General features: G+C 44.4%; 1 protein-coding gene and 1 long non-coding RNA gene across 14 annotated transcripts; both read right to left on the bottom strand.

The window, feature by feature from the left end:
- Positions 1-2,015: 2,015 nt before the first annotated feature.
- Positions 2,016-4,440, bottom strand: LOC123144005 (L10-interacting MYB domain-containing protein). The gene is made up of 3 exons (XM_044563014.1): positions 4,135-4,440; positions 2,810-3,202; positions 2,016-2,727 (listed from the first exon to the last, which is right to left on the bottom strand). Exons 1-3 carry the CDS (start codon positions 4,283-4,285, stop codon positions 2,291-2,293), a joined length of 981 nt encoding a protein of 326 aa, XP_044418949.1. The 5' UTR covers positions 4,286-4,440; the 3' UTR covers positions 2,016-2,290.
- A 2,666-nt stretch (positions 4,441-7,106) lies between these two features.
- Positions 7,107-13,281, bottom strand: LOC123144004 (uncharacterized). Of its 13 annotated transcripts, none has more exons than XR_006471195.1 (7): positions 12,711-13,281; positions 12,037-12,109; positions 9,774-11,653; positions 8,980-9,089; positions 8,516-8,867; positions 7,922-7,970; positions 7,107-7,380 (listed from the first exon to the last, which is right to left on the bottom strand). It is a non-coding gene; the product is annotated as an uncharacterized lncRNA (long non-coding RNA). The 13 variants fall into 13 exon arrangements; XR_006471200.1 differs by having other exon boundaries at positions 8,516-8,855; XR_006471193.1 differs by having other exon boundaries at positions 8,516-8,807.
- Positions 13,282-13,599: the final 318 nt, after the last annotated feature.

The raw sequence follows: 13,599 nt of genomic DNA, 5'->3' as shown, positions 1-13,599 counted from the left end.
CGATGTAGCCGTCCTCGTCAAGGCCGACCCAAGCGTCCAGGTAACCGTCGAAGTAGCCCTTGTCCATGAACGGCAGGCCCCACTCCCCATGGCACGTGGCACGTCCACTCACGGCTGCCGGCGTCGAAGGACAAGGTGCAGAAGTGCCGGTCGGCGAGGCCGGTGGTGGTGAGGGCGGCCGACACGAAGACGGTGCGTCTGTCCGGGTGCGCGGCGCAGGAGCAGACCCTCTCCTTCCGGGCGAACGGCGAGGGCACGACGCTCGTCCAGGACCAGTCCACGGTCGGCACCGGGGAGCACAGGTCATTGGCGATGGAGGACAGCACCTCGACGGCCTGAGGCCGCCGCATGAAGTAGTATGCCAACGCGTACAGCGTGCCGTCGGCGGCGGGCAGGAAGACGGGGCAGCCGTCCTGGAGCGCGGCCGGGACGGGAGGGCCGGTGGTCAGCCCGGCGGTCGCCGTGTCGTAGACGAGGGTGGCGGGGTGCTCGTTGCTCGCCGCGATTATGCGGCTGCTGCCCATGGCGGCGAAGGACATGCAGTGGATGCGTCCGCGAGAGAGGAAGCGGAGGACGGGGGTGTCAAGCCCAAGTCTGTATATCCCCTGTTTCTACGTGCCAGCCGTCCATCTCGCATCCTGTGGTCATGAGTCAAAGATAACGGTTCGCTGAAGATGGGTCACTCTACTTCGTCGATCGACCATCCAACGGCTCAGGAGGCGCATGAGGAGCTATTCATCGTCCGACTAGGCCATGTGCTCTCTTTTTCTTCTTTTTCACTTTCTAGCTACTATAATGGCTATATAAGCCGGGAAAATATTATATGGAAACCAATATTCGGTGGAAACCGGTGAAAACCATAAGAAAAAGATGTTTTGAAGTTTCAAAAAAAATTGAAAATTTTTTGGGATGTTAAGAGGATGATGTTTTATTGCCACACAAAATTTTAAATTGAACCACATTACGAGATGTGAGCTATGAAAAAGACAAAATCAGCGTTGAATAGTGCCGAATAGTAATGTCACTATTCAGGGCTGAATTTGTCTTTTTCATAGCTCACATCTCGTAATGTTTTTGAAGTTTAAATTTTGTGTAGCAATAAAACATCACCTTCTTAACATCCCACATTTTATTCAGATTTTTTTAACTTTAAAAATATGGTTTTCACGAAGTTTTCATTGAATATTGGTTTCCGTATGATATTCTCCCTAAATCTGTTGTACTTGCAGGGTGGTTGTGTTTAGTTAACACCTGTAATAGGGAGTAACACCTGTGTATTTAAATGGACATGCATTTGGGTCATTTTTTTTAATGTTGCTTCATTGATATTTAGATTCATTTTGACTTTTTTTTATTGCAATGGAACTTTAAATACAGAATACTTTTATGTTGCAATGGAACTTCATATTTATAACTATTTACTCCAGACAACTTCCTCAGTAGCTATCACTTATGATCGGAGGATACTCCATGTGTACCAAAATGGCTTTTCTATGTAGTACAGTTTTAGGCTTTTAGCTATCATCTTTCAGAACAACTATATTTCATATCTGGTTGCCCGCCAAACAACGGGCAACACGCGCTGGTATAAATTGCTGACTTGTCTATGAATCGCAGTGGATCAATTGCGTTAATCCTGGTTGTCTAACAAGATAATTATCCGCAACTGTTCCTGATCCACACTAATAGTAGCGGGGCCGCCGTCGATGCTGGCAGATTTTGATATTGTCTATTTGCATTCTGTTTCGTCGCAACAATCTTTTTCTTTGGCCCAGTCTTCCTTCTCACTTGATCAGCTGCCAGGGTAAATTCCCCCCACTGATAGATCTTGCCCGAGAATGTACAGAAGATGTATATGAAAACAATATGGAAGCTGTACCAGATGGAGATACCCGATACAATGTTGATGTGCCATTATTTGATAGCACAGCGAGCTGGAAATGGCATGCGAGATGCCATGGCGACTACAATGTGGGCTAACTACATTGCAAGGCAATGAACCATATGGAATAAAGTAAAACAATTTGGTTAGTCCTGCAATTAGTTATATCCAATCAAAAGGATTTGTGATCGAGTGTCATTTAACATTGCATTACTACTAGCACATCTGCCCAAGAACACATACACAAAGTTACGGACCCTTTCCTAACCTAGCACCTTAGCACTACATGATAATTTGCTACCATTAATATTGCATTAGTAGTACTACACAAACGTTGCATACCCTTTCCTAGCCCAGCACCTTAACACAAAAGCCTTCTCCAAGGGGCATATTTCCATAGCCATTACACTATGTGTTCTGAATTTTTCTTTTTAACCAGGCCAGCCGTAATTCCTTAGTTGAAAACGAGAGAAACACTTCCCTGTTGTCCTTGTTATCGGTGAAAAGGTCAGCTGCTTTTAGCATATCTTCTGTTTGTAAATCCGGCAACCCTTCAAGTGCAACAATGCAATTTTGTATGCTATAGGGATCCTCCAATTTCCTCTCCTCAATGGCTGCAAACCGATCCAGCTCTTCTCTTTTAAAGCTCAGGTACCTCTCTTGGAAATCATCAAGATTAGAGTTTGTCTTCTGTCTTTTCCCCCGTTTAGCACTAGTAGGCTCAGGAGTAGAATAAGATGGTTGACGATTTCTATGTAGGTCTTCTGGAAGTTCCATCGATACATGTGGGGCCTTGTTCGCGTAATTATCCGTGCCATGGCAACCCCTTCCTTGAGCATAGCGCCCTGCATGGATTACGTCCAGAAGAATCTCTCTTAAGAACATAAGACACAACATAACTAATTAATTCAATGGTTTAAAACTCACCGTCATATAGAGCAAATATATCATAATAGTATGGGAATGATTTGTCTTGCCATCGGAGGGCATCTTTGTTTTTACGTGCCCTTAATTCTTCCCAAACACTATCCGGAGCAACCACCATCATCGTATCACGATCCCAGCCAAAACCACTTTCGGATATCAAGTCTCTTATAGCTTTAAAATCTTTCTTCAGGTCCTGCTCCTTTTGTTTGACCTGAGTTACTGAGAGTGATAAACCAAATCGTGTATTGAATGCATCCACAATCCTTCTCCAAGCCTCTTTGCTCCATGCATTTCGTGTTCGATATGTCGGCACATCATGTTCTTTCAAGAGCCAAATAAGATATGACTTCATCTTGTGATTCCAGCTGGCTCTAGAACAATTCTTGGTGGTGCCTGATGATATGACAAGTGCAATTCTAGTATCAGTTTTTGAAAAACATACTAACTAGCCATGTACTCCCTATGTAAAGAAATATAAGAGCGTTTAGATAGATCTAAACGCTCTTATACTCCCTCCGTCCCAAAATAAGTGTCTTGAGCTTAGTACAACTTTGTACTAAAGTCAGTACAAAGTTGAGACACTTATTTTGGGACAGAGGGAGTATTTCTTTACGGAGGGAGTACTGAATAATGCATACCAGTAAGTCTATGGGCAGTGAAACAATGAGAGCCACTCAATGTCATCATATATAGGACTATAACATTAATTAGGGACCCTCTTAACATATAGGGAGTGTTGATCTTCATTTGAGGGAGCCACGGCCCAAAACTCACAAGAAATCCCAAAAATTCAAAAGAAACTGTCCCTGAAACATCACAGCAAACCAGCGACACAACATCCACTCAACAAAAGTCCGCTTCGATCCAAGTAACAATCTAACTAGGTGATGGTAAGAACTAATCCATACACACATACACATCAATGACATCATATATCTTCATCTTCCTGATTCTCTGGATCTCCAAACACAGTTTACTACATAATTGCACAGAATCCAGTACATGGCTGGATAGGCACACGCCATGCTACAGCTGAACCAATGTTAAATGCTAGTAATATGCATATACATCAGTGCAGTGCATGTACAGTTGCCTTCTGTGTAATGAAAAATACTCTCTGAAAATGTTGCGTGCACACACACTAACAACTAACTAGCCAGGACTCTGCTCCACAGTTGGGCACACGTACTGGTGTTGGGACAGAGGGGTAGTAGTCTGTCACACCGTACATACAAAGAGAAATAGATCTGTCCTAGCAAGACAAATGTTCAACAGTAAATCAAGATTTTTGAGCGAGAAACCAATATGTATCGAGAGTGGATTACCTGTTTCTTGCCAGATCTCCTGACCTTCCCCAAATTGCAGATCTTCCGACCCTTGTGCCGATGGGAGGAGGGGAGGTGGACCAGGAGCGGCATAGGGAGGGGGCGGAGGCAGAGGAGGGGGAGGGGGTGGGATCCCCCCTTGGTCGTCCATGTCGATTTCGCGCCAAGCTCGTGGGAGACGGGGCGGGAGAGCGACGGAGCGAGGGAAGCAGATTTTCACCGGGCGTTCCTTTGCTTCGAGCAAGATGCTATTTTTTTCCCGTGGAAAATTGCAGGTTGTGGGGACGCTTTCCTGTGGAACGGAAGAAAGAAGCTGATTCCTGCTGAGCGAACGGGCAAATGCCTCCCTGCGGAAACTGGGCCTGCAGAATTCTTAAGGAACATTTCCCGTCCACCGAACGGACCCTCAAGTTTTTCTTTTTTAATTTCTCCAAAAGAATGTGTATTTTTTATGGTATAACATTTGTTATTGAATTTGAATCATATCGGAAGACTTCTTTGTACTACTACATTCCACAAGGATTTTAGCATCCACTCAAACGTATCTAAAAGGAACCTTTGATTTTTCTATGATGCAATCAGCCAAACAAACCAAAATTTTGTAGGATTGAGATGAGCATAACATTCCAATCATATGTTTTTTTATTCTTGTGTTTCTAGAATTATGCGAATCAAAGAGACTAAAAGGAATTTTGGAGGATTGTAATACTTAGGGTTTTTTCCCCGTACGTTTGTTCTTTGATTCGTAGCATTACAATTCATAGGATTTTTTTCTTCTTCCTATGATTACAATTCATAGGCATATCTGCAAAGAAAAAAGAGAGAATATAGAATTTTACACAACAACCCAGTTAGGTCCATTAGTCCTTATTATGTGACCTAACTAAAGTGTGCAATTATCTTTCTCCACAACACGAAGGTTCTGACGCATTGCTTGTGTGTAAACCGAGAATAAATGATCCAATCACAAGGGGTGTTGTCATTAGAGCATCTACAACCAGACCCCTCAAACTCGTCTCAAACATCTGGGCAGGCCTCCCGATCACTGCCCGGTCATGAAATTTGGATTCAGACGGGCCTCTTAAACCGCCCTCAAACGCCCGGGGCTGACCGGCACCCCCAATATCCAGCCTAAATATTGGGTGTATATGGGGCGGTCCGGGCGCGCCTGCCACGCCGACTTGCCCCAGCCTGGCCCACGGCTGCCCCACAAATATCGTCGTCCGGAAAACCCTAGACCGCGGTCAATCCGAACTTCACTTCAGTTCCCTCTCCGTTCACTCCACTTTCGATCCCCTCCAAACGCATCCGACGGCCGCCGACCGAAGCAGCGCTGCCTCCGGTGGGGACTCCAGCTCTGACGACAACTGGTCTAGCCTGCTGCGCGAAGCGGACCCCGACGATGTGGAGGAGATCGCCCTCCGAATCGCATTGAGGCGTTCGACCAAGGCGGATCCGGCAGCGACGGATCCACTCCGTGAGTGCCTCGCACCCGTCGACGCAGCGCGGCGACATCGCCGGCCCTTCCCGCCCGGCGCGCAACTCCGTCCACTCTGCTCCACTTCTCCAGGTACGCCGCCCACCACCAGCACCCCTCTGCTCCGGAGGTGGTGCCCGGCCACCGCTGGATCCTCGTGCCCGCGGCGGGGCCAGCGCGCACTTGGACGCCCGAGTCGAAGGCATGAGCAGCCCGGCGCGAGCGGCAGCGGGCGAGGGAGAGGGCAGCGTCGTACGCGTCGATGTCCGCGCGCCGATCGATCCGGAGGCAGTGCTCCTCGCTTCTGTCCTCCGCCGCTCGCTCAGGACGGCGGAGACAGATGCGCGGCAGTTATTGCATTGGATTATATCCAAACGTCTAAAAATCTGGCAGATCCTTTTACTAAGGGTCTATCACGTAATGTGATAGATAATGCATCGAGGGAGATAGGTATGAGACCCACAATATGAGTTGTTCACAGTGGTAACCTATTCTTTGTGATCGGAGATCCCGTGAATTAGATGTGGAAGACAAGTTGTTGATCAACTGAGAGGAGAGTATCCTTACTATCAACAATACCACTCCATGAAGATGCAATACTCTCCTAAAACTGCATGGCAGGTTGATGTATATCTTAATGTGTTCTAAGTGGCTCATTTAAGCAGAGATGTTGTCCTGCAGAACATCTTTTGAAGAACAGACCTATATGAGTCTGATTGTCAAACGTCGGAATCTATGAGAGTAGGGTTCTCTCTAGTAAACTCATGAAAGGTCTCGGAGTATGACGCATAAGCTCCACCCGCAGGGAAGACCCACGGTAGCCTAGTATCGGTCAAGGCTTTATGTGAAGCTAGATTCGCAGAAAACTTGAAGTTCAAGGCCTAGTCCACTGTTCAAGTTGCTTACTAGTGTAGCATAGAGTTCTAGGTGGAAGTTCAACTTAACAGTCTCCACTGCAATACCGGTATATAAAACGGTGTTTTGAAACCAAAGGCAAATTTTTGTGTGCCTCTGGGATCTAGTGGGGGATTGCTGGAATTTAGTCTACTAGGTAGGAACTGCGGCTTGCCGCACCCGGCTGCCGGGTACAAGTTACATCCAATCCGGTAATACAGTCATCGAAGCATTGCAAATACTTCCTCCGTTCCTAAATATTTGTCCTTTTAGAGATTTCAAATGGACTAGCACATACGGCCTAAATATTTGTCCTTTTAGAGATTTCAAATGGACTAGCACATACGGATGCATGTAGACATATTTTAGAGTATAGATTCACTCATTTTGCTCCGTATGTAGTCACTTGTTGAAATCTCTAGAAAGACAAATATTTAGGAACGGAGGGAGTATAAAAAAATAGCATGATATTGCGGCCTGCCGCACCCCTCCGGGTCCCGTTTTAGCTAATCCGGTAATATACAATAGATACCTTGGAATGTTTAACGATCCAACATATGGTATATATTTATTCAGTCTAACAACCCAACACCTGATAGTATTACTCAAAAAGCAGAAGATGATATTTACTTACAACAGTAATGGTCCAACTAAAAACATCAAATCTCGTTACAAACCATTGGTGCATTTGTTAACAATTGTAGCGTGAAATACCTAAAGATCAAGGTTCGGTACTATATACCAAAAGTAGGCCATATAAGTTATTTATTTACACTGCTTTAATACAGCATTGTACTAAACTATGTAGTTGGCTATGAGTAGCTTGCTCCAAACACCTTGTCATCTGATTTGCTTGAGTGTTGCGATGGACGCATCTGTTGAAAGACATCTCGTGTTAGCCAAATTATGCATATAGTGTGTGTATGTATAGCAAGAAAACAATTCATGCACTGACCCCCTATGAAAGGTTTTGGACAGTGGGTGATAGGTGGTCCTCCTAATCCTTAAAAATGAAGACACATATACAAACTTCCTTAAAGTTTGGTGACTGTTTCAGAGGGCATGGTTATGTCCATCCTAACTCATGAGATCTTATGTGTTTTCAAATCACATTAGTTATTACTGGTCCTTTTCGTAACATAGTCAGAAAAAAGTAAAAAGCACAAGATTATATGAGAAATTCAAATACTTCTGACCAAATCCACGACCAGTTCAATGTTTGGCTAATAGAATGATTGGATACTACACCACTGATTGTTTTAATAACTAATATATGAGAAATTCAAATACTTTTGATTGAGTCCACAGTGAGTTCAATGTCTGGCTGACGGAATGATGGGATACTACACTGCTTCAAATTCGGACTCAGTAAGACTTAAAGGAATATGATAGGTTGTCGCCAATTTACTTACTTACCCTCCTTCCCTCATGATGTGAAGTGTAGCAAAGATTGGTGAGATTAGGCCTGAACAGATAAAAGAAAAGAGCATGAGCAAGAACAAATAACATATACATCTTTTATCGACTTGTCATAGATAATGTAGGATAAACGAACTAAATATGCTTTTGAAAAAGAATGTGAATTTCCACCACCTAAACAATTGAAAGATTAGTCATAACCCAAAAGCATTGTTCTCTATAGAACACTAATTAGACCATGTAAAATCGGAGCAAGAGTTTGACACGAACAATAGGCAACAAACTGGAGCGAACAATGCAATGTGGTCTAAAGAAGACAAATAGACAATGGATTGGCCAAGCTATTGACATGCCATGCAACATTTATCTAATTGTTCTTATCATGTATGGGTAGTTGCAGACTGGAGCTAACAAAATCTAGGAATAACAGGCAGTGCATATACATGAGTGATGGTCAAACATAACAGTTGAAGCATAAAGAGAGCATATTGGAGAGGAAAACACAATTTACGAACCCAGACTGAGCTGCGGGTGTTCATCCTACTCTACTGAAACAAATAAAAAAAGAGTAGGGTGTAGGATCTGCTATACCTAGGGCGTGCAGAGGCAGCAGAAATTGAGCTCCTCTCGGCGCGTGGTTCATGCCAGATCTCCTCACCCACCACTGGAAGGTGCTCGTCCAGAATAGATGGGGCGCCCAAGAATCAAGCGAGGAAGAAGACCACTGGGAGGATGGTAGTGAGCTCGCCCACCAAACCCTGGGTCAGGGACTGGGGCAGCCCGGCGTGACGGAACCCGCTAAAACATATAGGCCACCGTAGCGGCTTGAGAGGAGGGGCGATCGGGGATGGACCTCAGGCCGCAATAGCAATAGAAACATAATCTGAAGCAAGATTGATCAGGTTGCTTTTTTCTAACTGATTAAGAACTGCTGCAATTTATGCTGCCAATGCATGGTTACATTGTAGTCAACAGGGACTGGTAATGAAATAAAGAAATGACTATACTGCAGAGGAAGCTCGTAACTAAAAGGAAACTGCAAGAAAAGTAACTACCTGAAGAAATAGGAACCACAACAACTCTCTATATCAATTGCTCCCTCTGAATCTCTATCAATCATCTACTTCCTTTGGATGGACACACGGAAATCACAGCAAAATTCACCCTAGAAGAATAGAGTACAAAACAAATATAGTCAACAATCTAAAGGTACCACCGATAGTAAACATCATAGCAAATAAACACCATATAGAAGCATGACCTTTTATTAGAAATAGTGCCGTGCGTGACCTATGACTGAAACTACAATCAGGATAAAGCACAAACATAAACGATGTAATAAACTGGGTGTTCACCATATTGTTTCCTATAAAGCGATAGTGTAGGCGGAAATTGGCAATGGCTCCTAGGTGTATATGTACCCATTGTCTAAATACATATTTTGAAAAGTTGAAAAATTCCGAACAGAAATCCCGCATGTATATCCGGACATTCTATGTGCATGCACAAACTTTTCGGTGGAAAACGAGGTTTTTTGTGGCTTGTGTAAAAAAGACAATTTCTGATGCTTCATTACAACTATTCATTTTGCATTTCTTTATCTTTTTTACACGAGCCACAAAAATACATGGTTTTTCCCCGAAACTTTGTGCATGCACATAGAATGTCCCGATATACCCCCAGGATTTTTGTTCCGAATTTTTCAACTTTTCAAAATGTGTATTTAGACAATGGGTGCATATGCACCTAAAAGCCAAAACACCGCGTCCGTGTGTAGGTTGATTTTCTAAATCTTTCATACCATTGATTAGAGGCAATAATACAAAGTGATTTTCTAAATCGTTCATACCATTGATTAGAAGCAATAGTACAAACATCACCGTCGGCAGCGGCTCGCTTTGGATCTCCTTATCCACCGCCGTCGGCTGCTCTCCGAGTCTCGAGCATCGGCGGTAGGATCCCGTGGGTCAGGGAGGCGCAGAGAAGTGGTGGCTCGGGCCAGAGAGGGGGGGGGGGGGCAGAGGAGCGATTGTGTCGGGTAGGGTTTCCTCCGATCCAATCCTCTCTCGCCTTTACGCATCGAGCAGCCACACACGAAGCGCCACGCGAGAGCAGTAACATGTAGTGACGAAACTAAGCTTGTCAGAGTTGAGTAATTCTAAATGTTACTTTGGGTATGTGTAGTTCCATCTTATTCTATAAAGAAAACATCAGCTGTGGTATTGAAAAACTAAACCCACCAACACTTATCAGAGCTACATATATATGAATGTTAATACAAATACACTTTGAATGAGTACTCGGGTCTTCTTACATATATTTTCAAAAGCCTGCCTCAAGTAGTATTACTAAACCAAACAACCAAAGTATAGTTCTAAATTCTAAGTACAAAATATGAGGGCTCAGTTCTTCTATAAGGCACATTATTTGTAATTAAGTACACTTTATAATTTTGAACACTACATAATTTCACTTTCTTCAGGATTTAATATTAGGTGCACACAAATTAAAGGCCTATATTGGTAATTAAAGAAACTAGTTAAGAAGAATATATTAGTGAAGAACAGAAGGAAAAAAATAAGGCTCTTAATGCTAGTGCCCCATAGTCACTCATGGCATGATTATGCACTTATTATATGAATTAATGCCACCATAGCAAACTGCACAACATGAAACTAAGGCCCTGTTCGGAGTCACTTCAGCTCCTAAACATACGAGGAGCTGCGGAGCATCTGTTTCCCAGCTCCGTGCTTTTTATCTCCAGCTCCGGGAGCGGAGTGGTGGAGTGGTGGGTCTAAGACATGCAGAAATCATGATCTATAATCATTACTACCCAGCAAAGCTAATGCGCACGATCAGAATGTACATGAGTAGTACTACTCGTTTTGACTCGTGGCATGAGATGTTGGAAAGATCTAAATCAGGAAAAGAGTACATGTGTCAGTCACAAAACCATCAGGAGCAGAATTGAGTAGAAAAACAACACCCAATTTGATCCCTGCATGTCAATATCCCAATCCACTTAGGAATTTCTACTACTCCAGATCCCGGATGTGTTTGCAACTTGCCCAAATAGGTTGCTACTTACCTTTGGACCTGAATATCGTGTACTGGTATTTTAAACAGACCGAAAGTTCAATAAAAAATTAACTGATAGCCAGTTATATAAGGATCAAGTTTCCGAGATTAAGAAATCAACAACTTGTTGGTCGACCTCTCATTCGCACACATGTAACTTACCTGCAAATCGATAGACATCAATGCTAAACTTTGGAAGAAAAAGACTGCTACCAGTACTATCAGGTTGTGTGATCTTTTTGCTTGCAAACTTAACCTATGGTGCTTCATATAGCTTTAGGATCTGAACAGAAGCTACAAGAGAGTTCAACCACTGAAGATAAAATAGGTGTGATGTTTTCTCTCCCCTGTAAATAAGTTTCGGAGATTCTTTCCATGTTCCTATCTAACTTTGGATGCATGTCTGAATGTGTCATTGTAGAACTGCAATTATTGACTTACTGCAAACTTACACTTGGTTGAACACTTTGAACTGTAGTTTTTTGCAGCTGACACCCAAGTTGTCATCGTCACTGCAGCTCAAGCTCCATGCCTTCCAGCTCTGGCTGTCCGTTGGCTTCCTGATGCATGTTGGCATCCTACTGAACAGGTTCTCTCACAACATGAAGAGCGAAAATTACTCCGAATTTCTTCCTTTGTGAAAAAATGATACTGCGAGGTAGATCATTTTATTGTACAGTCAGCTCTCCAAAAACACCTAAATTTCAGTGTACAATCAAAATCCAAATCAATGTAATATGCAATCAATGCACGGTTCAACACCCAAAGCAATGCACCAAATATATTCTAGCAGTAAGTATAGCCAGAATGTATGAGAATATGTGTTGCAAAGAATTGCTATTATAGCCTAACATTTCTATAGTTGTACACATCACATGTTACAGATAGATAAGATGCCCATATACAATAGAACAAAAAATTACTAACCGGGACAAAAGCCTATGATTTTTCCCTAATAGATCGACTTAAGAGCACGGAAATGCTCTACTTGTAATGATAGTTGATGCAGGTCTATGAGGTTGCCAATAGAGTACCTTGTAACTCCACACTTAGTCTGACAAAATGATGATGTCCGCCTCACGGCTTCGGTTCCATGTCTCGACAGAGCTGGCAGAATTGAGAATCACAAATCATGAGAAAGGGAATACACGGAAGATGTCGCGAAAATAAATTGGTTAAAAGTAAAGGGATCAATGAATCTTCTATGCAACAGAGAATTACACACCACTTAGGCTGTCAGAATCTTCTATGGTTTATGCATTCATGATCAAAGCTTAATTGTTAGTATACATCTACATAGTACACGGATGAAAACATGGGAGCATACCTCAATATCATTTCAAGTACACTAATAGAAAATAGCCGCCCATTATATTAGAATTTATGTATAATGGATAAACTGAATTTGTTATTTATTTTACAGAACCAGTAGAGGATGTTCATACATCCAGTCAAAACCTGAAACCTCAGCTCATTAGAATCAGATTAGCTTTACTCTCGAAAAGAATCAGATTAGCTTTGTCCTAATCGATTGAAACGACCACAAATCCCAGCAGAAATATTAGTAGAATAAATCTAGCCACAGAATGGAGTGCAGGCAGGATGAGGATCAGACGCAACTTACCCCTAAGCCACGACTTTGGGCTTGCTCTACATGTGTCACGAAAAGAGACAGATCGGGAGGGGTGGGATGCAGGGAGTGGCTGACCTTGAGCGGCATTGGCGTAGCTAAAGGGTGTGCCGGGTGTTCCGGTCTCCCCAACCCTCGTCTCTAGTCAGCTCTCCTGGCCCCAGCCTGCATATCGCGTCTGTCGCTTGCTCCCTAGGCCCCAACACGCCGCTGCAGCGCCGTTCCCCTTCTCCCTTGGTCGTCGTCATCGCTCGCTGACCCGCTCGGCCAGTCAGCGGGCCCCATCACGCCACCACCGGAACGGAATCGGGGAGACCGGAGACGTGCTCCTCCGCCTCCGCCTCGCACCCCATCGAGTCACGGCTGCTTGCCTGCTTCGAGCCTTCACTTCAACTGCTCTCGCCCACTCACTGCACGACGTCCCCGGGGACGAGCTCACGGACGGGGAGGGCGGGCGCCCACTCGCCGTCGCGTCGCACGGCGCCGTGGTCGGATTGGATCTGGCGCAGCGCCTCAAGGGCCGTGGGGGCGCGGTGTGAGGGGAGTAGGACTGGCGACGGCGGCGGCGGCGGCGCAGAGGAGAGGAGGGGGTAGGGTTATGGGAGTGGAGCCGCGAGGCAAGGACAGAGCGGGGTGCGGGCGTGCGGGAGGTGGCGGCTAGGTTTTGGCTCGCTGCATTTATACGCCACTAGGTGAAATGACGGAAGTACCCCTAGCGGGCCACCAAATTACAGGCAGTGGCATGGCTACTCCAAGCACTATTCATTGTAGCAGTGTTTTACCCGATCCGACGGCCAGAAACGCTCTATCTAGAGATCCAACTGCCTGGATCGTTTCATCCAGAGATCCGAAGGCCTGAATCGTTTTGGACAGCTAATCCGAAGGTCGAGAATCAAACGTCCTGAGAGGGCTTCATTTTTTCCCAGACTCTAACAATGGGATTTTGGGACAGCCCAATAACTATTTC

The sequence above is a fragment of the Triticum aestivum genome, chromosome 6D (assembly GCF_018294505.1).
Source record: "Triticum aestivum cultivar Chinese Spring chromosome 6D, IWGSC CS RefSeq v2.1, whole genome shotgun sequence".
Lineage (NCBI taxonomy): Eukaryota > Viridiplantae > Streptophyta > Magnoliopsida > Poales > Poaceae > Triticum > Triticum aestivum.
Note: the sequence above shows the minus strand (reverse complement) of the source record. Positions and strands in the feature narration are given on the sequence as shown.